General features: G+C 44.1%; 1 protein-coding gene across 2 annotated transcripts in view; it reads left to right on the forward strand.

The window, feature by feature from the left end:
* Prkch (protein kinase C eta) overlaps positions 1 to 25,901 on the forward strand; it is a 204,188-nt gene that overhangs the window by 43,403 nt on the left and 134,884 nt on the right. For both annotated transcript variants that reach the window (XM_010605735.1, XM_033766702.1), the window contains exon 2: positions 21,944 to 22,007. In XM_010605735.1, coding sequence (XP_010604037.1) covers positions 21,944 to 22,007 — 64 coding nt within the window. The remainder of the gene's footprint in view (positions 1 to 21,943; positions 22,008 to 25,901) is intronic.

Here is a 25,901-nt window from a genome sequence, read left to right on the forward strand (position 1 = left end):
TCCTTTTTTTTTCTTTTTTTTTTTTTTTTACTCAATTTACTTTTTTTTTTTTTACTCATTTTCTTTAGAAATGACCATGATTGATGAGGAAGTGAAGGCTGGGTATGTGGCTCAGTGGGAAAATGCTCATGGAGCATATGTGTAAAACAGGAGGAGCCAGAGGCAAACTTAGGAGGAGATCGTTTACAACATCACCAGTCAGCCTGTTCTCTCTGGGGAAGTCCAGTGGAAGCTGCCGGTGACTCATGACCTCTCTGGGTGAACCCAACCTAACGCCCACACATGAGAGGCAGTGGTCTCAGTTTCCAGGTTTCCTGGGTGTAAAGAAATAGGTGTCAGTCATTTGACCTTATTGCCGATTGCTTTGGGAATGTGAAAGTATTCACTGGGCGAGGAGGCTCGTGCTAGAATCTGTAATCAGCGTGAATCTTCCTTGAACAGCCAGTGACCCTGTAGCATCTCTATATTCCTTGTTCATCAGCTGTCAAAAGCATCACATTCGGGGGCCCTGGGGCTCTCACTGTAATGGCAGTGGGAACTGAGCAGAGGTCTCCACAGCCTCGAATCCACTGAAGCTGTCTGGCTTTTTCTGCCGGCTCTGTCCCTTCTCTAAGGTGGCACGAAGATGGACAAGGCCGGAGATTTCTGAAAAAGCTATTTCAGTGAGTAGGAAAATCTGTTTTCCTTAACAGATCTACTTTCCTACATATTCTATTGCTTCTGGAAACTGACAGGGCTTTTTTCCTTCTCTGGGAGATGTAGAGCTGGAAGGAGCAGAAGGTAAGTCAAGAGCAGTATGAGGAGAGACGGAGGGAGGTGAAGAAAGCCGGACTTACAGCCACAGGGAAGGGGTAGGGGCAGCTGGGGACTTTCAGAGGGTCCTGTGTCTTCTCCTGCCCCAATTTGAGCATGGGATCACTGTCTCCAGAGATGGAGACGCAGAGAGACCAGGCCTGAGGTCGCTGCCGTTGAGGTCACGGTGCCAAAGGCGCACCCCGTTGCCCTCAGTTCATCCCCAGGACTTCCCTGTTTTCAGTACTCAGCACTGTGTGCCTGACACACGCTAAGTGCTTGATAAGTGTTTGCCGGATGAATAAACTGGAGGAATGAGTGCCTGGCCCACTCCCTAACTCTGGTTCCTGGTGGAGGATCTGGTTCTGCAGGGAGTGTGAATGCCCGGTGGGATTTGTGTCCTGCTCGGGACTTGTAGCAACCACCAGTGGTGTGCACCCAGGTAGACAACAAGCTTCGCTTCTGGGCTCCTCAGAGGAATCTCATGAAATGAGATGCAAGGTTAGAATTTGCTCCAGAGAGAGCTGAACGAGCCTGTGAACCCACACAGAGGCGCTCTTTAGTCCGGATTCGTCCTCCCAACACCCGTGGGCTGCTGGGCCTTACAGAGCCTCTGACTCCCACAGCTGCAAGAGGTTCCAGACACTCACAGCCCACCCTTTGCTGCTTCCCCAAGTTAGTCCTAGTTACGAAAACCAGAGCTTGGAGCCTCCTGTGCTCCCTGAGGGAGAAGGCACCACATTTGCCTGCTTTCCACCCTCAGCTGGGTCCTCTGTCATCTCCACACAAGAGGCACTGCCAGATTGTAAGGGGATCTGGGAAGGCAGGCTCTGGATGGCTCTGGTCAGCAGGCATGACGTTTATGAAATGACAGAGGAGGAACAACGAGGCCAGGGGTCAGAGGACTGAAGGATGATGTGCCCTTTGGCAACTCATGTGACTCTCCTGTAGGTATTTCTCATCTGTAAAAATAGGGCCTGCTCTAGTGACTTCCTCTCTTACCAGACTGGGGAACGAAAATGGTCTGGTAGCTGTAATGTGCCATGGAAATTTTATTATTTGGGAGTAGACTTTATTTATTTAATTTTAAATTTAAAAGAGGAAGATGTTTGATTGTTAAATGGTGATTTTTCACTCCTAAAATTTATTAAAAATTTTTGTCACCTTTGAAAATGACACACTGTGATTATAGGCACCCAAAACAGCTGACAGTAATAGGTTTTTATGGGCAGTTGTTGGAAAGTTGTTCACTAAGGAATGTCTTTACTCATTATATATTTGTTTTAAAAAATGTCCAGCAGCCAGTCTCACAAGTGTTGGGCACTGAGAAACACTAGTACTACCTTTCCGAGCTCAAGCTGTCTGTTCAGAGGCATAGTTTTGGGGGCTTTCTAAGTCTGCTTTACTTTCTTTATCCTAAAAAATGTATTGGGATTTGCTGTGTGAAACACCACTGATGGGTTTGGGGAACATTTTTTTTCTTTCTTTTCTTTTCTTTTTTTTTTTTTTCTGGTACTGGGGATTGAACCCAAGATCTTGTGCTTGTGAGGCAAGGGTGGTGCCACTGAGCTTAAATCCCCAGCTGGGGGATGTTTCTGACAGATGCTTTCTGCATGTGCTGTGTATAGACACAGAGAAGAGTGGTTCTCAGCGAGTAGCCAGGCTGGGTCATCTGGAGGTTTGTCAGACACAGGTGGTTGGCTCCTCCCAGGGTTTTGACTCAGTGCCTTACTTTGTGCATTTCCAGTCGGTTTCCAGGGGGTATTGCTGGTGCTGTGACAACCACTGCATTAGGGACACCTTTTAGGCAAAGGGCCTTAGAAACTGGTTTCATTTGATTAATGTGGATCTCTTTTTGCTTTGCTTTAGAAATTCAGATTCATGGGGGTGAAGGGAGGGCAGGGACATGGGGAAAAAATGAGAACCCAGACCTGTCATGTAAAGGCACAAGATCCCAATAATGAATGTAACTGTACTGTATACCTAAAATGTACCAATAAACTTAATTAAAAAAGGAAATTGATTCAACTTATAGCTGAAATTTAATAAAGTTTAAACTGTTTATCATTTAATTGGCCCAGCCTTGATCTCCTATTTTCTCTGTTTTCTGATTTCACGTGATTATCCATTGCAGTTTTATTACATAAATTCCTATAAAGTGACTGTCTTGTGGAAAATAGTATATATTGATAAATATGATTTCAGTCAGCATTTTTTTCTTGGGGATTTGGCTTTCAGAGGAACTCTAGCATGTTGTATGCTTTGGACTGTTTTGCATTAGCTTGGGTGTAGTTTCCCCAGAAGTGTTGGATTATTAATAGCAACTAATGAGAGGACTGGAAAGAAAAAATGGTGAGACAATGAAAAATCAAGTTTTGAGTAAGAATCGTACATTTTAAATCAACCAGTGTATAGATGATTTACAAACAGAAATATATGTGTGTGTGTGTGTGTGTGTGTGTGTTTGTAAATTCCTAATCCAGAATCCAAAATTATCCAAAATATGAAACATTTAGGGAATGAACATGGCACCATGAGTGGAAAAATCTCACACCTGACCTTATGTTATATGACCTTATGCCATGGTCACAATGCAGATCCACTAAAAATATAACGTAACGTAAAATTACCTGTGTTTGTAAAATGTATATGAGACACAAATGATTTATGCTTAGACTTGGGTCCCATTCTCAGGATACCCATTATGAATATGCAGATATTTTTAAAAATCTGAAAAATTCCAAAATCTGAGCACTTCTAGTCCCAAGAATTTGGGGGGCGGGGTGGGGGTGGGCACACATGAACCCTAATGCATAGAATGAAACTGTTCGCTTTCTTTGTTGAAGGAAAAGAGAAGGATGAAGTGGTACTGAGAATTCAGTGGTCACAAACTTTCAGTGGGCGTGTGTCCCCTTGGGTGTTTGCTACAGGGGTAGCTGGTGTTCCAAGTCCTGGAGGTGGGGCCTGTGCCTGCAGTAAGTACAGCAGGAGAGCTGGGAGAAGCTCTTTCTCCCTTATCATGCGAGGAATTGAGGAGAAAAATGAAAGGCTGAGGCTGTGCTGAAAACCTGCTCCAAGTCTTCATCCACTTTAGGGTAAGGTGTTCCTGTGCTGTTTTGTTTTGTTTTTTTTTTTTTTCAGCTTTTCCTGAAAGCAGGTGGTGCAGTGGGCATGCTGTCATCCTTTTGACTCTGCCTTAGCTGCAGAAAGTACTCATGATGTTAGGTACTGGTTGGAAGTAGTTTGCATTGCCCTCTCCTGCTTTCTGTGTCTCCCTTTCCTCTCCCCTTCTTACCCTCTGTCTCATTCTCTTCCACTTCTGCTTTTAGCTTAAGGCACAGCACTCTCCCAACAGCTTGTCTGAAAACAGTTTTGAGAAAGGAGAACTTCTGGGAAAAGTCATGGTGTTCTCTCACGGAGTAACTCTGAACCCTGCAGTATGACAGTCTGCTCAGCTGGGGATCCCTTAGCATCAGTGTGACACACCTGATCCGAAAAGGGCGCATTTTCTTCCACAAGGCTGTTTTGGGTTTCTTTTTACCCATTTAGTGAAAGAATCATATTTGTCATCTGTTGTGATCAGCTACTAATTCAGATTTTAATTTCCCTGTGACTTACCTGGATTTAGAGCTCAGTGAAGGCAGTTTTCATTTAAAAAGCACATTCGTTAAATATTTTAGAGCAGCTTTAGAATTATGGAAGACTTGTAAAGATGGTACAGATTTCCATATCCCTACACTCAGTTTCCTCTGTTTCTTATATCTAAGTATGGCAGATACTATACCACAGTTTATGAACCAGAGATGATACTGGTAGTAATTAAATGCTACTGTTTATCAGAGTTCCTTAGCTTGTACTTAATGCCCCTTTCAATGTTAGTTCCCATCAAGGATACCAGGTGGTATTTATATTACATATCTCCTTGGGATCCTGTAGTCTGGGACAGTTTCTTAGATTATCTTTGGTTCTGCTCAGGTATTTTATAGAATGTCCTTCAGTTTGGATCTGGTGTTTCCTCTGTTACTGGGTTTTTTATAGGAAGACCACAAAGGTGAAAAGCCATGTTTTATGGTATGGCCCTGTCCCAGTGACATCCTCACCCTTTAAGCTGTCGCCTGCCACTGTTGGGGGATGTGAGATGATCCCCCAGCTGGGCCGAGAGGTCTTTGGTCAGGTGTCTCCTGCCATCTTCCTGCCTCCCCACATGGTTCGCTCTGCAGGAAGTCATGTGCATAGACCACAGTTAAGCTGGGGAAAATTAGGCTTTACTTCCTTGAGGAGGGAGTATGTTGATAAATTACTTAGATTTCTCACTCCGGGGAGATTTGTCTCTCCTCTCCATTTATTTATTCAATGATTTACATCAGTATGGAGTTGTGGTTATTTATTTTATATTTAGGTGATAACCTAGCCCCGCATTATTTTGTTGCCCAAACAGTTCTAGCTTTTTCGTAATTGTCCTCCACATATGGAATAAAGTGCTTACCTTTTCCCTCCTCACTGTCTAGTCCGATTTACTTGTCAGTCTTGATCTCGTTCCGTTCAGTCATTCTATTTGCCAGTTCTAGCCTTTTAACTTTTGGGAGTCTTAAAAACTTAGCTCCTCTGTCCCTTTGTGGCACGCTCCCTGCCCCTATCATCGTGGGTTATGGTGTGGTTGTGTTTTTCTGTTTGTTTTTTTTTTGTGTGTTTTGGTACCGGGGATCAAACTCGGAACCTTAGGCTTGCGCGAGGCAGGTGGCGGCGGAACCAATGAGCTACATCCCCGGCCCTGGGTTTTGGTGTTGTTTTTAAAAATCACTTCCTTATTATTTCTGGCACTACACTGTGCTTCAGGTTCACCTAATGCACTTTTTCCTCATTCCCTAGAATCAATCCTTTCCCCAAAGCACCCTGGTTTCTCTTACTGGAGAGTAATATTAGAAACCAAGTCTCAGGCACTGTTATTGTTGCTGTTGGGGTATGAGTCCTTTCAACCGACAGTAGAAGGGAGCAGATGTAAGTCCGCTAACCCTGCTCTGTATACGGGTCCATAAATATTCCTATCTGTGTCCATCTGTGTCCGTGTTGTGTTGAAATTGAGTTTATACTGATGTCTCCCACCGCGGCGCGGTGCCACATGCACAGGTCCTCGTACGTCCTCCCTCTCACTGTCTGCCGACTCCAACTCCATCGGTAAAAACTGACTCCGCTGTCCATGTACAGGGGTGGTGATTTCTCAGGCGCTCACCGGTACGCTCACCCCGTGAGAAACAACTTCAGAGCTTCCGCCCAGTACTCATTGGAAGTTCCTTTCTGCCTTTAGTCTCAGAGTTTCTGCTCCTTTCTGGAGGTGCTGGGGCCCGCGCCTTTTCCCTCCCTCCCTCCCTTTGGGGCGGTCACACCATCCGTTCGGATGTGGTTGATTCTCGTGGTGCAGTCTGCCTTCCATATTCTACCCCAGGACCTCTTGATGCCCTGAATTTTATTTTGATTGTTTACACTCGGGTTCACTGTGCGGGGAAAGTTCTATAGAGTTTGACAAATCTTAGTGTTCTGTATCTATAGTCAGAGTGTTTCAGAATGGTTTTGCTGACCTAAACAACATCCCTCAACTCATCATCTGGTGTAACAGCCCTGTTGGGTCTGTCAGCCATTTTCCTCTGAGACTGGTTCTTGTTCTAGTTCCAGCTGTGTTCAGAAAAGAGTCTGCTGTCAGGCGATCGCTTGGTTGAAATGCTAGTTGGGTTGCAACCGTGAAATCAGTTTCCAGTGTTCAGAAAAGAGTCTGCTGTCAGGCGATCGCTTGGTTGAAATGCTAGTTGGGTTGCAACCGTGGCTGTGAAATCAGTTTCCAAGAACAGGCAAATGTAAATTTAGTAAGGAGTGAGAGAAGGAGCCAGGTAAACTTTGTAGAACCTTCCTGTGTAGTAGTAGTAGTTAACTAAGTTTATAAAAGCCGGAACTATATTAAGCGTCTGTTTAATGGTGCTTGAGATCTTGAGATCCACACCCAGTCAACCTGCCACCAGCTTATTGGATCACTCACCCCCAGGTGACGGTGCCGTACAGTGGGTGTAATGTGCTACACTTCACCAAAAGGTGGTCGTGAAGATAAAAAAGAATGCCAAGTGGAGATGCGGGGCCCACAGGACTCTCCTTTCTCTTTTGCTGGTTCTGCTTTGTCCTCTTCTCCTAACATGGCTTTGGGCCTTGGCCTTTGGCCTTGGACCTCTGAGCTGTACCATCTCTCCTTGGGGACAGCTGTTCTTGTGTTTCCATGTCCCTATGTGAATGATTCTTACAGCCCTGCCTTCAGCCTCCCTTTACTTTTAAGTTTCAGGCCTCACCTGTTTTTTTGGTCCAACGTTCTGCCTGAATATCACCCTACAAACTCACTATTTGGAAAAAAACAAACAAACAAAAAAACCAGAATCCTACCCAGTCAACTGACCTTCTGGTTTCCCTTACTTCTTCCAGGATAAATCTTACAGGCTTCTAGATCTTTGTAGACTTCTGGCTTCTTTGGGCTTTTTGTCGTCTCTATCCTTAGGTGCCAAGTCCTGTTGAGCTTCCTTGGTAATGTTCAGCCCATCCTCTCTGTCACACAGCTGCACCATTGACGTGGCCTCTAAATTGTGCCCATGAACACAGCCCAGCCTGCCCCTCTCCTGCTTGTCTGCAAGCCTCTCGTGGAACTGTTGTTAGTCTAATTTTTTGATGTAAAAATTTCAGCTCTTGGTATCCCAAAATGCTCAACACTTCTAAATTTATCTTCCACTCAATTAAATTACAGATAGTTCCATATACTACGTATTCCTTGCTATGTCTGTAATGTTCCCTCTCTCCGCGTCTTGGTAGGTAAAATTCTAGAAGTAGAATTAATCTACCAATGGGGACACAGATGGGCATAGTATAAGAAGACCCTTTAGCAGTCCTGCTACAGCTGGGAGGGCACCTGTTAGCTCTTATTCTCCATGCCTACGGGTCCTTTTAAAGCTCATATCCTTCTCCACCTCCCAAGCATTTGGCCTCTCCCATCCTTTGTAGCTGCTTTATCGAGTGTCGCACGACACTAATCTTGGCAGTGTCATCTCATCTCTCAGATTGTATTTTCTCAGGTTTTTCTTTCTTGCTCCTTCTCAATGAACTCACTTTTCCTTCTCTTCTTTGTGGTTGCTCTTTCTGAAAAAGCTTTGTGCCTCTTGGCAATTACTGTTTGAGAAAGATTCCCAAATGATCACTGCAGCTCTCTTTTTACCCCACGGTGCACCTTTCTGTCCAACTTCTTGCCAAATGTTTCTATTTGGGTCCTTTTGTGTCCAAATTAAACTCATTTCCTTCTTTCTGAAACATGTTCTTTCCTTCTGAGTTTCTTGGCTGATTAATGGCCAAAGAGGCAGATAGTAAATATTTCTGTCTATGAGGTCTCTTATCAGCTATTATTGGGTGTCGCTCAATGTTGGAGATATGCTTTGAAAAATCTACTGTGAAGTGATTTTGTCAGGGAATGTTACAGAGCGCACTGACACAAACCCAGGTGGTGTGGTCGGTCATTGCACACAGCCTCCTGCTGTAGTCTGGAGACTCGGTATACAGGATGTAGACAGGCTGCTGACAGAATCACACGACCCACTCTTACAAGGATGATAAAGGTATGCTGCAGTAAATGCGTAAGCCGGCAACATAGCTGTTGATTATCACTGTCGAGTATTACGTACACTACATAATTGTGTATGCTATACTTTTATATGTGACGGTGCCACCATGGGACTGTTTACCCCAGCATTACCACAGACGCATGTGCATTGCTTTCCAGCATTGCAGTGGCTAAAATATCCATCACTAAGCGGTAGGAATGTTCAGCTCCATTATAATCTGATGCCGTTATAATCTTAGGGGACACCACCATATCTGGATCGGCCACTGGAGAAACGCTGTTACATGGGAGGCATAGATAATATGTAAATGCAGAAGGACACAGCTGTGTTACAGTAAAACTTTATCTACGGAAAAAGGAACCAAAGTTTGCTGACTCCTGTTCTGGCTCAGCCAGGCTAAAATTCAGTATTCCTGAGACCTTTCTGCTACGTCTGCTTGTGGTCTTTAGATTATTTTTGATTTCCATTTATTATATTCTTGTGAAACTTTTGGCCTAGTAGACAAAATGCCCTTTTCACATTTTAATCTCTGTCATTTTGTGTCATCAGAGCCTCCGGTGACACCCCTTGGCCTGCGCCTAAGGTTAGATTCTCTGGGTGCAGCTCCTCCTGCCAGGTAGCCTCCAGCTCCTTTCCTCTCTGCGCGATACTCCTTCCAGCCACTGTGTTGGTGTGCTCCGATCCTGGCTCCCACTCGCTGACTCAGAACGGCCTGCCTGCCTCTCGCTGGATTTGGCTGCAGGCCACCAGGCAGGTGCCACTTCTCAGTTCCAGCTTTGCGGGAGCCCAGCGGTTGCTCCTTCAGTTGATCAGAGAGAGCTGTGCTTTTGATGTGACCGATCACCTAGTCAGCTGGGATGGCACTGGGTTATAATTGCGTCGGTGCCGAACCTCCCTTACTTCTGAATTGCAAGACGCAGTTGAGCGCAGCCCACGCGAGGCTCCGTGCCCGTGGGTAATGATCGCACTCCGAGCTCTGCATCTCACGTCCAGTCTGCTCATTCCCTTGGAGTTCTTACCACAGTTAACGGTACCAGGAATGGTCCTTGGCCCTGGAGAGTCCTCTTTCACTCTGTACCCTACCTCCATCACTTAAAAGTCCAGCGGCTCCTGCCTCCTACGAATTTCCCTTATACCCTGCTCCCTGCATCCCTTCTGCTGCTGACTTGGCTCAGGTCACGCTCTTCTGGAAGAGCACCGGGGCAGCCCTCCAGAGCGTCTCTCACGTTCTCACTCTGAGATCCTGTTTGTGGGATCTGACATCTAGGTGGTACGGTGCTGTAGCTCTGCTGGTTCAAGTCCCTTGAGCACCTCATCGCTTCGGGATTAGAGCCAGGATCCCTGTATGTCATGAGCCCTTTGTTGATCTCGGTTTCTGCCCTTTCCAGCCCTGTTTTGGATCTGTGTCGTTTTGGAACCCAGAAGTCCCCTGTGCACTCACTGTGCCCATCCTTCCCGCATCTGCTCTCTGAGTTTGTTGCCATAGCACACACGTCCCTTCTTGTGTGGGTTTTCATCTCCCTCTCCCCACAGGAGTAAGGGTTTACTCTGAAAGTACCCTTGGGAGAAACACGGGCTTGACGTAGATTCTGGTGCCCACACAGACTGAGTCTTCCATAGCTGAGCTAGAGAGCAAGTAGTGAGTACCTGAGTACACATCCGTGAAACAACTCGGGGTGCTTATGTGTACTAAATGTGCAGTTTGACTTCTTTGGTTTTTTCTAGAGCTTTTACTTTCTCCTTCCATTAGAAATGAATGAAAGAATCGACAACGTTGAATTATTTTGGGTTTATGTGCATTCTACTTTTTTATCCCAATATTTTTGGTTTAAAATATGGTAGGAAAAGGAGATGAGGGTTCTCCAAAAACATGTTAGGATGGGGGCAGGGCGGGAAGGAATTTCGCTGCAAATATTTGAGATACCTCTATCGTACAGATGTCACGTTCCATCAGTGGCAAGACTAGACTTTCTACTCCCTGCCATTCCTCCTTTCTTGTGGGGGAGAAAGAGGCTCAGCTCAGGCTGACAGTGCACCCTGGGCAGCCTACAGAGGCGGTGAAAAAGGAAGTAGCCAGGAGGCCACTGAGCAAGAAATGAGCGAGGCACCTCTCTCTCCTCCAGCCACGGTCTCATGGACACCTGCCTGCTTCTGGAAAGGACAGAGTAAGCTTCATTTCGGGAAGGGTCCCCTCAGTAGAAAAGACAAAGGGATGAACTCGTGCAAAACACATGCTCTGTGCTATGGGGGTTACACGGTATGGAGGTTGCACACAGTGGGGCTCACATTTCACGTCAGCACCTGCTCTGCCCTGAGCTCTTTTGGGTGGGTACCACTCTGCAAAAGAAAGGGCCTTCTTAGTTCGGAGGGCAGAGTTGGGCCCATGCTGGCACTATCCCCAGGGTCCTTGCTAGTGTCCAGGGCTGGTGTTTCACTTCTTTGGAAGAACTTGGCCCACTTGTTTTGGTCCTACCAGAGAAGCCGTGTAGAAGCTGCAGACCTCCTGGTGGGCCAGCTGCTTCCTTCCAAGGCTCCATCCTCCTCACAGGGTGGGTGCAGCAGAGCTTCTGCTTCAGAATTCAATAACCTGTGAGATTACAGGGAGGGATTGTGGTAGCATGTTTTGAAGTAGCCATTAATTTATGTTTTCAGTCTCAGATACTGGAGTCAAAGCTACACACACACACACACACACACACACCCTGCTTCCTCCCACTGCCACCACCACCACCATCACCACATACCAGAGATTATTTGTACCTTTAATCCTGTTTGTGGCAGAGAAAAAAATGTTTTAGACCTCAGAGGCTTCCTCCAGTCTTGATTCCTCCTTTTTATTATGGTGGAGAAACTTTGAAAAATTATTACTGTAAATGAATTTTACTTCTGTCAGAAGAGAAATTCTAATGCTAAAACATAGGAGAGAATGGGCTCTGAGTTGGAGTAATTCTAGATTTAAATTCATAGTGACTTCATAAGTATGTCTAACTGGGAATGGGGAGTAATTAGTGTGAGCTTTTAGCATATATATATATTTTAGAAACAGATTTGCTAGTAGCCTTCAAATGTCTTTATGTGCTCTGTGGAGCTCAGAAACTTCTGCCTCGGAATCACAGAAGCCAGGTGACCTGTCCAAGTGGCAGATAGGCAGTGCTAGCGTTGTAACACTGTGTGGGACTCTTCCCTGCCTATTTCCTTGGCGTACACAGCAACCAGAATCAGCAGGACAGGGATGGATGGAGGAATTAGTGCTAATGAATGAAACGTTCTTTCATTTTAAACCCGGCAGATTTAATCAGCCTCACTTTTCTGTTCAGTTTCTGCCATCATCGTGTTCTGGTGATTTTTAACCTGAAATTTCTTAGTGTGCTTTTCATACCTAACACTGAGTCTGTTTGCTACAGAGATGAGAGCAGAAAGTGATAAGAGCTCTCTAGTCTCAAAGCTACACACACACACACACACACACACCCTGCTTCCTCCCACTGCCACCACCACCACCATCACCACATACCAGAGATTATTTGTACCTTTAATCCTGTTTGTGGCAGAGAAAAAAATGTTTTAGACCTCAGAGGCTTCCTCCAGTCTTGATTCCTCCTTTTTATTATGGTGGAGAAACTTTGAAAAATTATTACTGTAAATGAACACACACACACACACACACACACCCTGCTTCCTCCCACTGCCACCACCACCACCATCACCACATACCAGAGATTATTTGTACCTTTAATCCTGTTTGTGGCAGAGAAAAAAATGTTTTAGACCTCAGAGGCTTCCTCCAGTCTTGATTCCTCCTTTTTATTATGGTGGAGAAACTTTGAAAAATTATTACTGTAAATGAATTTTACTTCTGTCAGAAGAGAAATTCTAATGCTAAAACATAGGAGAGAATGGGCTCTGAGTTGGAGTAATTCTAGATTTAAATTCATAGTGACTTCATAAGTATGTCTAACTGGGAATGGGGAGTAATTAGTGTGAGCTTTTAGCATATATATATATTTTAGAAACAGATTTGCTAGTAGCCTTCAAATGTCTTTATGTGCTCTGTGGAGCTCAGAAACTTCTGCCTCGGAATCACAGAAGCCAGGTGACCTGTCCAAGTGGCAGATAGGCAGTGCTAGCGTTGTAACACTGTGTGGGACTCTTCCCTGCCTATTTCCTTGGCGTACACAGCAACCAGAATCAGCAGGACAGGGATGGATGGAGGAATTAGTGCTAATGAATGAAACGTTCTTTCATTTTAAACCCGGCAGATTTAATCAGCCTCACTTTTCTGTTCAGTTTCTGCCATCATCGTGTTCTGGTGATTTTTAACCTGAAATTTCTTAGTGTGCTTTTCATACCTAACACTGAGTCTGTTTGCTACAGAGATGAGAGCAGAAAGTGATAAGAGCAGGGTCGTGATGATTGCCTCTTCCACGCCCTGTTCCTCCCTAGCCCTGTCCACTGCAGGGACATCTGAGCACTTGCGGCACCGATGGGCTCTCTAATGGGACCCCAGCTGCCTGCTGTGTGCCAGAGGCCAGAAGGAAGCAGGCAGACCTGTAGGCAGACACAGTCTCAACACCCACAGGATTTTTTCAGTATCGGAGTCTTGCCCTGACCTTCACTACTTGTGTGATGTCGGCCAATTCTGAAACCTCACGAGCCTGCATTTTTCCGTCTGTACAAAGGGAACTGTGGTACTCACCCTGCAGGAAGAAAGACAAGAGGTAATGTAAGCCAAGCACAGAGTGGAGGCCCCTTGTGTTTCTGGAGCTTGAGATGAAACTGTTATTTTTATTATTAGAAGAGCAGGACTAATATCTCCTGTGGATTATAGGTATAGAATCATTTTCCTGTTGGAATTTGAATTCCCATTTTAGACCTGGTGGTTTCAGCTGGAAGAGAATCTTGAAATGTTTTATCATATTTTTAGGTTCCCTGGTACAAGATTTAGAAAGCAATAGAAAGGGGCTACTAGACAAGAATCTCAATTTTGTTGGCTTTTTTTTTTTTAAATTACAGAGGTCTGTTCAAGGCCCATAGAGTCTACCTTTTCCCAAATATAGGAATTTTTTCCTTTTAATTCTGGCTCCCTCTCCTTACTCCAGGCTGAGATGAATATTGAGTAGTTAGACATTTCCTGTCTGTGATCAATTCTAATGCTTTTTGTGAAGGGAAATTGCTGTAAATTATTACCAGTTAATTAAATGAGTGTTTCTCTAGAGCCCTGTACACCGGCTTTTGTCCGAGCCTGTTTAGACTCATGGAGCATTAGAGCTAGAAGGGTTTTTTTAGAAAACACCTTTGTTTCCTGGATCAAGAGATGAGCCAGTGATGTGATTTGCTCAACTTTCGCAAAGGAATGCAAAGGTAAAGCAAACATTGACCAAGAGTGTAGGGGTCCTGGAGGTCAGAGGCGGATGGAGCTGAGCAAGTACAGTTCCTGAGCAACGGACCCTGTAGGTTATGCACCACTGGCATTTCTTGGAGCCATCTTGGAGTGCCTTTGCTTGTTTTTTACAGTGCTGTCACATAATATTTTATCCTGTAGTAAATGTTACTACTATTTTTCAGGTGAGAAATTGAGATGTTAAAAATCATCTTACTGTTCGGCTCATTAGATCAAATTAGAAAATATCTGTGGAGTGGTTAGTTCATTGGAAGGATTCTGCTGGGTGCCTTGGGGAACACAATGTCAAAGCTCTGCTGGAATGGACTTTACAGACTCATTGCAAAATGAGATAGAAATGTATGAAAGCTTAGCTAACTGTTCAAGGGTATAGATAAGTTTTTAGAGAGTAGTTGAGACAGGAATTTTGCGACTGCAAGCATCACTGTGGATGCCCCAGGTCCCTTGGAGCTCCAGTTCCTTCCTTTGCTCCCAGGCTGAGTCCTGGGTCCAGTGTGCTTGGTGGCCTGGCCCACCTGCAGCCATAGGGAGTGACTCTGGCAAGTCCTGAGCCCTCAGCAGTGGTCCGGAGCACTGGAGTCATTTAGTGCAGCTGTGAATGGGGAAGTGCTGAGAGGGGCTTTCTAAACAGAGGCCTTGCAGGAGCACAGGTGCGGCCTTGCAGAAGAGAGGAGAGACTGGCCCGACGAGAAGAGCAGGTTCGCAGAATGGAATTTGGAAGAAGGGGTTTGGGTAGATTAGTGGGAGATGGCCGCAGGGGTGGGGGCTGAGGGACCCTGAAAGCCTCGCGGGGCAGGGTTTTATTCTGAAGGCTCCAAGAAGCCGCCAGAGGCTTTGATGAGGGGAAGCTAAGAGTGACATTTTTGAAAGGGTGTTTGGTGGCCAGGCGTGACTCTTTCGGTTGTTTCGTTTGGGGGAGGTGTCGTATGACTGGAGGGCAAGGGATGAGTGAGGGAGTCCTGCAGGGACAGAGTCCTCTAGGGATGCAGGGAATGGAAAGACCCAGACCCCCAGGGTGTATCCGGACCGAGTGGCTGCATGATTGCTCGCCTAGGAAACGTGATCCAGTGATGTTAGCTGGAGGCTTCGGGAGGAAAATGAGGAATTAGAGCCATTTAAAGTTGGAATCCAATGCACAGAGAGCACCGAGCTCCAGCTCGTAGTTCCCGGGTGGTGGTCCTCCTCCGGTGTGTCAGTAATCCAGGGAACTTTTAAAAGCAGCAGATGAGCCTCCCCTTCTAGGAAATTCAGAATCAGTAGATTGTTGGTAGAGCCTATGACACAGAGGGGCCGAATGTCTGGGCCAGAATCGAGAGAGGAAAGAGCACCACAACCCAGGTCTCCTCTGGCATTGCTGTTACTCGGTCACATGTGGAGAAGAAACTCATGTAGGAAGGTACAGTATTCGAGGCAGTGTTGATTCGTGTGGGCACAACACTGATTCTTCCTCAAGGTGGGGGTTACTTGGGATTAGGACCCAAGGGACAGATTACTGCAGAGACACACCACTTCAGCAGTCATTGAGCCACGAAGCACCTTCCCCAGGGGCTCCTCCAAACCAGGCACAAGGTTGATCTTCAGGGTCTTAAAATGCAGAATTTAAAGGACTTAGAGGGTGAAGCCATGTGAATGGACAGGATTTCTGATAGGTAAAAGAACAAGAGGCAAAAGGCTACTTTGGGGGTAATTTGGTTAGGGGAAGGCCGAAGACAAGTCACTTCTGTCGTGCAGTTCACAAAGACTTCCCCCCTCCTTTTTTAAAATTGTGGTATTACTGATATACAAGTGAAATTAAAAAAATAAAAATTTAGAATCTGTGTATTTATAGCCAGTTGGTTTTCAGTAAAATCAGCAAGTATATACGTTGGAGAAAGGAAAGTCCCTTCAATAAGTGCTGTTAAGAAAACTAGGTATCCATATGCAAAAGAAAGAAAATAGGTCTCTCTCTCCATATATAAAAATCAATCCAAAATAGATCAAAGACTTAAATGTAAGACCTGAAACTTTGAAACTACTAGAAGAAATGTATGGGAAACACTTTAGGACATTGGTCTGGTCAAAGATTGCTTGGGTGTGACTCCCCAAACACAGGCAACGAAAGCAAAAATTGAGACATGGGGTAACATCAAATTAAAAAGCTTCTGCACAGCACATGAAACGAAAGAGCAAAGAACAGCATACAGCATGGGAGAAAGTGTTTGCAGACTATCTAATTGACAGGAGATTAATTTTGAGAATAAGGAATACAAGCAGCAGTAAAAAACAAACCAAAGAATCTGATTTTTAAAATGGGCCAAGAGATATTTCTCCAAAGAAGATACACAAATGACCAACAAGACATGAGAAAAATGCTCCACATCACTGATCATCCAAGAAATACACATCAAAACCCCGGCATCTCATCCCGTTTTGAATGGCTATTATTTAAAAAAAGAAAAGAAAAGAAAATAGCAATTGCTTGTACGATTGTAGAGAGAGGGGAACGCCCATACACTGCTGATGGGAATGTAAATTAGTGCAGTACAGCCATTCTGGAAAACTGTGTGGAGGATCCTCCAACATCTAGAAATAGAACTTCCATAAGAGGCGGCAGTTCCTCTCCTGCTTTATGTCCAAGGGAAATGCAGTCAGTGTGTTGATGAGACATCTGCATTCACATGTGTGCTGTGGCACTACTCACAGTAGCCAAAACGTAAGATCAACCTCAGTGTTCATCTGTGGATAAATGAAGAAAGAAAACACGGTGTTCAGTGGAATATTGAATATTATTCAGCCACAAAAAAGGAATGAGATTCTGTCATTTGGTGCGATGTGGATGGAAATGGAGGTTGTTGTGTTAATGAAAGATAAATAATGCATGTTCTTATTTATAAGTGGAAGCTAAGTTGGCCTCAAAGAAGTAAATAGAATACTAGTTTCCAGATCCTGGAGAAGAGGGATAAGGTTTCACAAGTACAGGGGCACAGCTGAATGGCAGAAGTAACTTCTCTTGTTTAGTGGAATAGCTGTGGTTGATTACAATTAATTGAATATTTCAAAATTGATAGCGGACTGGATTTTGGATGTTCTCAGCACCCAGGCATGATATAAAGTTTGAGGCAATATGTAACCAGTCCCCTTGATCTATCTGGTCATTACACATTGTATGCATGTCTTTAAACACAACATTATGCCCTATCCATATGCACAGTTACTATTTATCAATTAAAACATGTTAATAAAAACACGAATAGTAAATTATCGTATGACAGGAAGTAAAGAGAATTTAGAACATTTTAATTTCCTGTGAAAGGGTACACATTAGCACTTAATCCAGCTCCCTTTCCTCCAGTCCAGAGCTGCCTCTGACTTTCTACCATGGCAGATCTGCCTGACGCAAACATTTCATATGTAGAGAGCTATACATGTGGAGGGGGCTTCTTTCACTGAGCGTGATGCTTTTCAGGTTTCAGTCAAGGTAGAGCATATATCAGCACTTTATTCATGAATATTATTCCACTGTATTGATACATCACCAAATTTTTTTTGTGGCTGGCGTGGTGGTGCACGCCTCTAACCCTAGCACTCAGAAGGCTGAGGCAGGAGGATTGCTGTGTTTTCGAGACCAGCCTGGGGTGGTCTGGGGTGAAATGATATCTCATCGTAGTTTTATTTTGTGTGTGTGGGTTTTGTTTTTTGTTTTTGTTTTTGTTTTTTTGTACTGGGGATCAAACTCGGGATCTTGTGCTTGCAAAGCAGGCAGCAGAACCACTGAGCTAAACCACTGGCCCATCTCATTGTAGTTTTGATTTGCATTTCCCACATGGCTGATGATGCTGAACATTTTCTCATAAGCTTACTGGTCATTTGTGTATCTCCTCTGGGGAAGTGTTTATTCAAATTCTTTGTCTATTTTAAAGAGGAGTTATTTATCTTTATATTATGGAGTTGTGTGAATTCTTTGTATATTCTGAATATAAGTCCTTTATCTGAGATATGACTTATAAATGTGTTCTTCCATTCTGTGGATTTTTAGTTTACTTTGTTAATATTGTTTGTAACTCCAAAGGTTTTAATTTTGTGTTAGTTTATCACTTTTTTTGTCGCTTGTACTTTTGATATTGTATAAAAGAACTGCATAGTCCAAGATCAGGGAAACTTACTCTGATGTTTTCTTCTAGGAGGTTTATGGTTTTAGCTCTTACAAGGTTTAGATTCATTCTGAGTTAGTGTTACACATCTTATGAGGTAGGGGTCTAACCTCCTTGTTTTGCACATGGATATTCAGTTATAATACCGTTTGTTAAATAGTGTGCAGGTTTTATGTCTTTGAGATGGTGAACGAACTGAGGCTGGAAGGTAGGAAGGGCTACAGTGTCTAGGGGTGCGTGTTGAGTTCGGATCACATCATGAGAGGGAATGGGAACCTGGAAGGATCCTAAGTCGGGAGTTGCACAGTCAGTTTAATTTTTGAAACATGTCACTGACAGGCAGTAGTCTGGAGAACAGTAGAAGGCCGTTTCAGGACATCAGATAGGGCTTGGCAGTATGGGGTGTAGGGATGGGTGTAGGAGAGACTCAAAAGGTAGATGGTAAGGAGCCTGGGCTTCCGGTGGGAGGTGCTGGTAAAATGTTGGGGCCAGTAATGGAAGACGGCACATTGATTCAGGGGCACACGGGCACTGAGGTGGAGACTCTCAGAGAAAGCACACTGGTGGCTTTGGAGGGAGGCTTGTGCTGAGTCTTGGGAAATGCATGTGATGCTGCCCCTTGTCTCCAGACTCCACCCTCGGGGAGGTTCCACGGTGTTCCTCTCTCCCACTCCTACCCCAGAGACGAAAATCTGAGAGGAATTTAAATCCGTTAGAAAGGAAAACTACCCGAGAGCAGCAAGATTTGGAGGCAGTGAGAGACAGGTGCTATAAAGGCCTGAGGAGTTAGAGAAGAGCAAGAGAAAGAGCAGGAAAGGGGGATCCTGGAAGCAAGGAACACAAGGGGGCATAGGATCAGATGTGCAGAGACCAGCTGTGCTGATGACGGCCCTGGGTTTGACCGTAGGATGTGCCGAGGCGGAGCTGCCTGTCTGGTCGGGGGCTGAGTCAGGTTGCAGGGACAGCACATAGAGGGGATGTGTAATTGTCCTTAAATATTAAATGTTCTCTTTTTGTTACACTTTGGATGTCTTCTGGGTGCAACTGATAGAAACCCCTGCTCAAACAGACTTAAACAAAAAAGGGGAATTTATAGGCTCAAATAATGGAAAAGTACAGAAGAATAGAGCATAGCTTGATCTGCAGGTTGACGTGACATGGAGACCTGGTCTTGTCTGTGTCCCAGCCCTCTCCCCGTTGTTGGCTTCCTGCTCCAGCTCAGTGCCAGACCCTTCCAAGTTTTCGTCCTTCCAGAGTGAAGTTCAGCAGAAGTGAGAGTTGGTCTCTGTTGTAGATCCAGGACTTGTATTTGGATCTATTTGAATTTTGTGAGCAAACCTGAAGTAGGAGTTAGTGGGGGGAAGGGAGCTGCAGTTACTCTGATAGCCAGACACGGGGATTGTTCCAGTTCCAGCCCAGTCATCACGGCAGGCAGAACTCAGCGCTCAGATCAGTTGGGCTCCTCACTCTGGATGGAGAAGTAGAAACTCAGCTGCGCCACTTGGACCACGTGTGAGAGAGGGTAGTTCTCAACTAAAGTCAAGTGCTACTCCCAGAAAACTGGAATGCGTATTCCTGGCTAGAGAGACAGTGGCCGCTAGAACTGTGGAACACAGCACCAGGGTCACTGTGTGAGAATTACTGGGCTCCTTGCAGCCCTGCTCACACAGAAGGAGCTTTTGGTGGAGAAGAACAATGAACTAAGCCAGTGGTTGATGTAGCCAGCTGACCATCACTGGGGGTATCCAAGCAACTACCGGAATAAATGACAGCAGCCCAGCAGAACCAGAAGGGAGCCTGAAATCCCTACATCGTTCTTCTTGACACAGTAAGGCATACGTTTCTACATTAAGACCCATTATACCTTCTTGTTGTTTTTTTCTGTCTTTCTTGAGTAGCCCAGGCTGGCCTTGAACTCATGATCCTGCTGCCTCAGTTTCCCAATTATGAGCTAGGATTATGAGCATGTGCCACAGGGTTGGCTCCTACTGTACTCTTACATGTTTACCTCAACCCTCAAGCCAAAGTTTCAGGAAATGGTATGTTTATATCTTCTGTTTTTACTTAAAAAGGGGAATCAGTGACATCACACTGATTTCTTTTCATGTCTGTACTGGGCCTTGACCTGCACTTTCTAAAATGCTGCTTTGAGGTCCCATGTTTTGATAACGTGTGTCTCACATGGACAAGGCTTGAAGATGATATGTGGCTCTGGATTTCCACTCCAGCGGGTGGCACAGGTCAAAAATGAGGAAACAAAACCTTTTCTAAGTGTGAGAGCTTCTGGCTGTAGGTGGAGGAATTGTCCTGCCACGGGTCAGAGCTGCTCCTGAGCTGCCGGGCTGCGGTGGCTCCTTGCGGGCTGGTCGTGGGTGTGGGAGAGCAGAGACGGCCACAGTGTGTCTGTCCGCGGGCTGACAGTGGTTCACGTTTCGAGGGAGAGCATGTGAGTTCTCTGCCAGGCCTTCATACTGAGGATGAGGGAGTGGATTTTAAAAATAATTCAGTTTTGACTTGAAGCAAGTCAAGGCAGCAAGTAGAGACAATTAGAGACTGACATCCTGTTTAGTCATCTCTCCTGAGAGCTCTATTTTCAGAACTGCTCTAAAAAGGTTCACAAGTGGTGTCAGATAGCTAAGGGGATGCTGGAGGCTAGCATTCATCATGATGCAACTCGCTGAGGCGAGCACAGAGGTGTTGTAAAGTGTGGTTACCTCACTGAGAACGGATTTATGCAGAAAAAGTAGAGTTGTAAGAACAGGATGTCACAGTGTATAGGTAACGCTTTCTGAGCCTCTGCAAAGCAGTCCTCTTTTATTTTGGAAAGTATGTAATCAGATGTGGTATTAGAAGAAAATGCGATGGTGACATGGTGTAAGGCCACTGCATTGGGGGCTTTGTTTTCCTGTGGGCACAGTAGAAACAGCAAATCGTGCTGCTGAGGTTCTTCCAGGCTGTCATAAAAGCCTGGCCAGAAGTGCTGAATGGTGGCACCGCTGAGTCTCAGAGGACAGGGAGGCTCGGTGGACTTCCCATCCGGTGCCAGCTACAGTAGAGAAAGACAGGCACCTACAGCCTGCAAAAGGTGTGCACGTTTTACTGTACCGTGTACGTGTGACCTACACTCTTGTGCACCAGGTGACCATTCGTATCTCTACCTAGCTTCTGTGACCTCCCTCTTCAGGGAAAGGTCAGAGGCAGAAATAGAGCCGTGGGCTGAACCTGACAAGGTTATTTTAAGATAATTGGAATGCATGTGTCTGAGTGTACAAGCACCCCACACGGAGAGGCATTGAGGCGTTTGTGATACTGAGGTTGGCATCCAGGAAGGTGGAGCCCGTCACCTGGGTGCTCTTCACGCCTGAGGCCCTTGCTGTGGACTTGCTGGGGAAGAGGTTGTGTGCCTGGCTTGCCAAGAGAATGTCTTGCTATTTCAGCGATAGCTGACTTCAAAGGAGCTGGGTACTCCCTTGAATAGTTGAGAGTAATGCAGAGGCCTTGAACGTCCTTCTCTAGTCCTTTAATACTGTCTAGGCTTGGGTGAAAGCATAGGTGGAATTTCTTTGGAAGATTCCCAGTCGGTCACGCCACATTGGTTCATTACCGATATCTTGCTGTTACTCTCTGCCTTAGATACTACTTGCCATGGGTTTAATAAGATGCTGCTCTAAGTAGTGGTATGTTTGAGGTATGGATGTCTCAGAAACCATTAACAAGTGTATAAATGCTTCTCTGTATCATGAAGAGCCCAAAACGGAAGAGAATGAAATTCAAGAGGAAGAATGCTTTGAGAAAAAGTTTATTTTAGATTTAATTTTCGACCTTTATAACTTCATGTGGTTTGCTTCAACCATAAAATGAAAGATGTAGATTTGATTCATGGCTGTGATATATCCATTGAGGCCTTGCTAAAGAATTAAGACCTATAAAAATACTTTAATATTTGAATAGAGCATGACTTTTTTTGTGTCTTTTCCTAGGTGGATCTGGAGCCCGAAGGGAAAGTGTTTGTGGGAATCACTCTGACAGGGAGTTTCACTGAAGGTAAGAATGAGTTTTGTTTGATTTCTAATCTATACATCATCTCAGTTTGTACTTAATAGGAACTTTTGTCATGAAAGCTATAGAGTTATATTGTAAAAGATGCTTTACAAATCGTTGTCGTAAGTTGAGTCGGCTGGATTTTATTGTGCAAAGGTCTTTTGGTTCAGATTGCCAAGTTAAATTTATTTGGTAAATCCGGTAATCTTGTGATTTGCTTGACATGAGTTTTTGTTGTCATTCACCCTCATCTTAGCCAATTAGTTTTATTTTCTTGCCTCTTTTGATTCATGCCTGTTAAACTCTTCTTTAGATTTTTGGTTTTGTGCCAACCTTTTAGTTTGCCTCTGAATGTCTATGAAAGAAAATTAGGGATCATGTTCTCTTATTTTATAATCTCTGTTTTATCCTTATTCTTTAAGGGGTACTGTGTGTCATCATCCCCTGCTACAAACTCTCCCCTCAGAAAAGTAGTTTTTTAATTGAACTAAAGTTTATATATGGAGGAATGGATGATCAGAAGTCATTTGGATTTCGGCAAATGCATACAACTGAGTAAGCAGCTCCCCAGTCCACGACAGGGAACATTTCCACCTCGCGGAAAGTTCCCTTGTGTCCTTTCCCTTCACTCAGGCTGCCCAAGGCAATAAGTATAGTGCTTCCTTGCACTGCAGATTCATTCTGTCTGCTGTACAAGTGCCTGTGAATGGAATTATACAACATGCGCTCTTTGGTTCAACATCATTTCTGTAAGGCCCACTCAGACTTTTGGGAATATCGTCAGCATTTTATTTTGGGGTAGCATCCATTTGTTTACTTTCTCCCGGTGGACTTTTGGATTTTTCCAGGTCATTTATTGTGACTAATGCTTTGATGAACATTCTTCTTTGGGGGTAGAACTGTTATATTTTTTATTTTTAAACAATTGTATTACGTGTGCGCAGCACATGATAAGTGCACTCGTCATGGAGAGCTGGTACTTGTACTTAACACATCTTAATGCTTTGCTTCCCCGTGCTCTCTCTCCTCTCCCCTCTCTTTCCATCTCTTGGTTCCCTTCTCATTTCCGAATTTTGTGAATGTGCACTTCCGTTTCCCTTGGATAAAGGCCTGGAGTTGGTGCACATCAGACTACGTATTTAACTTCGTAAGAAACCCACGCACGTTTTTTTCAAGAGACGTGTTATCACTGTCCCACCAGCAGAGTGCGGGCGTCTGCAGTTCTCCCACATCCCCACCACCACTTGCCAGGACCGTCCCTTTAGTATTAGATGTTCTAGTGGGTATGACGTGCTGTTCTGTGATGTAAACGTTCATCTCACTGACGTTGAGCACATTCTCGTGTGCTCATTGGCCGCTGGTGTCTGTTTTTTTCGCTACGTTGTCTCAGTCAGTTAAGTATTTCCTCAGCGCCCTGGTTTTCCTCGGCGTTTTGGACATACAGAGTTTGTGAACAAATGAGTCTGCTCACAGCTCAGTCAGTAACAGTAATGTAGCATTGTAGAGCAGCGGCTTTTTAATGGAAAAATCAAACAAAAGCAAAATCTCACAACAGAATAATGAGAGGATAATAATTAATTCGCTATCATTATTATTTTCTGTAGAGTAGTTTGCTCAGAGAGAAAAAGATTTTGTTTTATCAAGAAGAAACAGATAATAGCACAGAACTTTCTTTTCAGGGAACTAAGAGAAACTAGTAGTGTAAATTAAATGAATTAGCATATATGTTAATATATTTTTATACAACAGAATAAATAATTTAGAGAATTATTTTAACTTCTCCATACTTCCTATTTACCTGTCTTCTGTTTTGCTTTTTACATGAATATATATATATATATTATTTATTTATTTATTTTTATTATATAAGAGAAACCATGCACTATTTAAACTTGTGTGCATCTGACTTATTTAACTTAGCATTATGTTCTCAAGTTGTAGCCTCTTACCTATGCATGCTGCACGTTTATCTCTATGGCGGAGTACTCAATTGTGTATAAATACGAAATTTTTGTTATCCATTCTTATGTTGATCGGTACACTGTGTATGTTGTTTCCAAGATCTAGCTATTATAAATTGTGCTGCTATAAACGTGGGTCTATGTGTATCCCTGTAATACAATGATTTTAACTCACTGTAGGGAAGATACCTAGAATAGGGAGAGCTGGCTCAAATGGAATTTCTACTTTTGGTTTTTTGGGCGTGTCCACACTGATTTCCTTAGTGCTTGTACCAGTTTAATTCCCACCAACCATGTAGAGGAATTGCCTTTTCCCCACATTCTCACCAGCATTTGTTATTATCAGATGTTTGATGATAGCTATTCTTCTAGGGTAAGATGAGTTCTCAGTGAAGTTTTAATTTACATTTTTTTAACGGCCAGCAATATTGAACATGTTTTCTTGTATTTATCGGCCATTTTCACTTCTTCTGAGAAGAGTCTGTTCATTTCTGGTGCCCTTTTTTAACTGAACCTTTTATTAGGGGGAGTCTGTTTTTTGTGTTCTTTATGAATGTCAGTCCTTTATCTGAGGAATAGCTGGCAAATTTTTCCCATTCTGTAGGTTGTCTTTTCACTCTGTTAGTTGTTTCCTTTGCTGTGTGAAGCTTTTAAATTTGATATGATCACGTTGGAGGTGTTCAGAAAACGCTTTCCCACACCTGTGTCGACAATGGTTATATCTATTTTATCTTCGAGAGGATTAAGTATTTCTGTTTTGCATTTACACCTGTGAGAAGCTGCCACCCTGTCTTTCTGTCAAAAGTATATGAACAGGGCCGGGGATTTAGCTCAGTGGTTCGGTGGCCTGGCTTGCAAGCGCAAGGACCCAAGTTCAATCCCCGGTACCAAAAAAAAAAAAAAAAAAAAGTAATATGAACAAGAGGGCCTCCATCTTAGACTCTAGTCCATGCCTAGCGGCCTCTCCTGACCACATCAAAATTATGGAAACAGCCTGCTTAGTTTGAATTCTGGAAACAGCTACAGACCAAGATACCTTACCAATAGCCAAGAAATTTCTGTTCCCCTCACCCTCTCCCCTCCCACTCTTCCTTGGGTGCTCTCCTTGGCTGTCTGCTTAAATCAGCCAACTGAATAAACTGTAAGCTTTGAATTTAGCTGTTGTGTTTAAAGGCTAGCTGCTTCCCATGAGTGAAGGCTTAAAAACCTCCCTTCCCCACCACTTGGCCTGGCGCACCTGCTACCTTGTGTCTGAGTACCCTTGCACCTTTCAATTTGAGTCTGAGGGCTCATTTCTAACAGATCTGTGATCCATTTTTATTTCAGTTTAGTACATGGTGAGATATATGTATCTAGAATCTTCTGTCTGTGGATACCAGTTTCCCAGCACCATCTAATAAAGAGGCTATTTTTCCTTCAGTGTATGTTTTTGGCCTCTTTGTCAAACATCAAATAGCTGTATGTGCCTGGGTTGTTTTTGCTTCTTATATTCTGTTCACTGATCCATATGCATGTTTCTGTGCCAGTACCATGCTGTTTTAATCACCATAGCTTTACAGTATAATTTCCAAGTCAGGGATTGTGATGCCACCTGGTTTGCCTCTGTTACCTGGGATTGCTTTTGCTATTGTGGGTCACAGGATATTGTTGATAGAACATTCTCACAATGCACATGGAACACGGATCAACCACAGTAGAAAGAAGCTCAGCAATGAAAAAAAGTGGCCGGAATGAGGAGTAGGAGAGATTGTGAATATGCTGGATCATTTTCCTGCATTATCTGACAGGGGACCAGTGAAGGCCATGCGTGTCAGACAGGTCTAATGGTGTGGCAAACATTACCTGACTTATTTTTGTTGCTGTTTTTAGAGCTACGTTAACTCTTTAGGGCTTAAATGTTACTATGATTATATCTTCCTTAACTGCAGTTTCAAAG

This window comes from Fukomys damarensis, unplaced genomic scaffold, assembly GCF_012274545.1.
Source record: "Fukomys damarensis isolate Sample0158 unplaced genomic scaffold, DMR_v1.0_HiC HiC_scaffold_21, whole genome shotgun sequence".
NCBI classification, from domain to species: domain Eukaryota; kingdom Metazoa; phylum Chordata; class Mammalia; order Rodentia; family Bathyergidae; genus Fukomys; species Fukomys damarensis.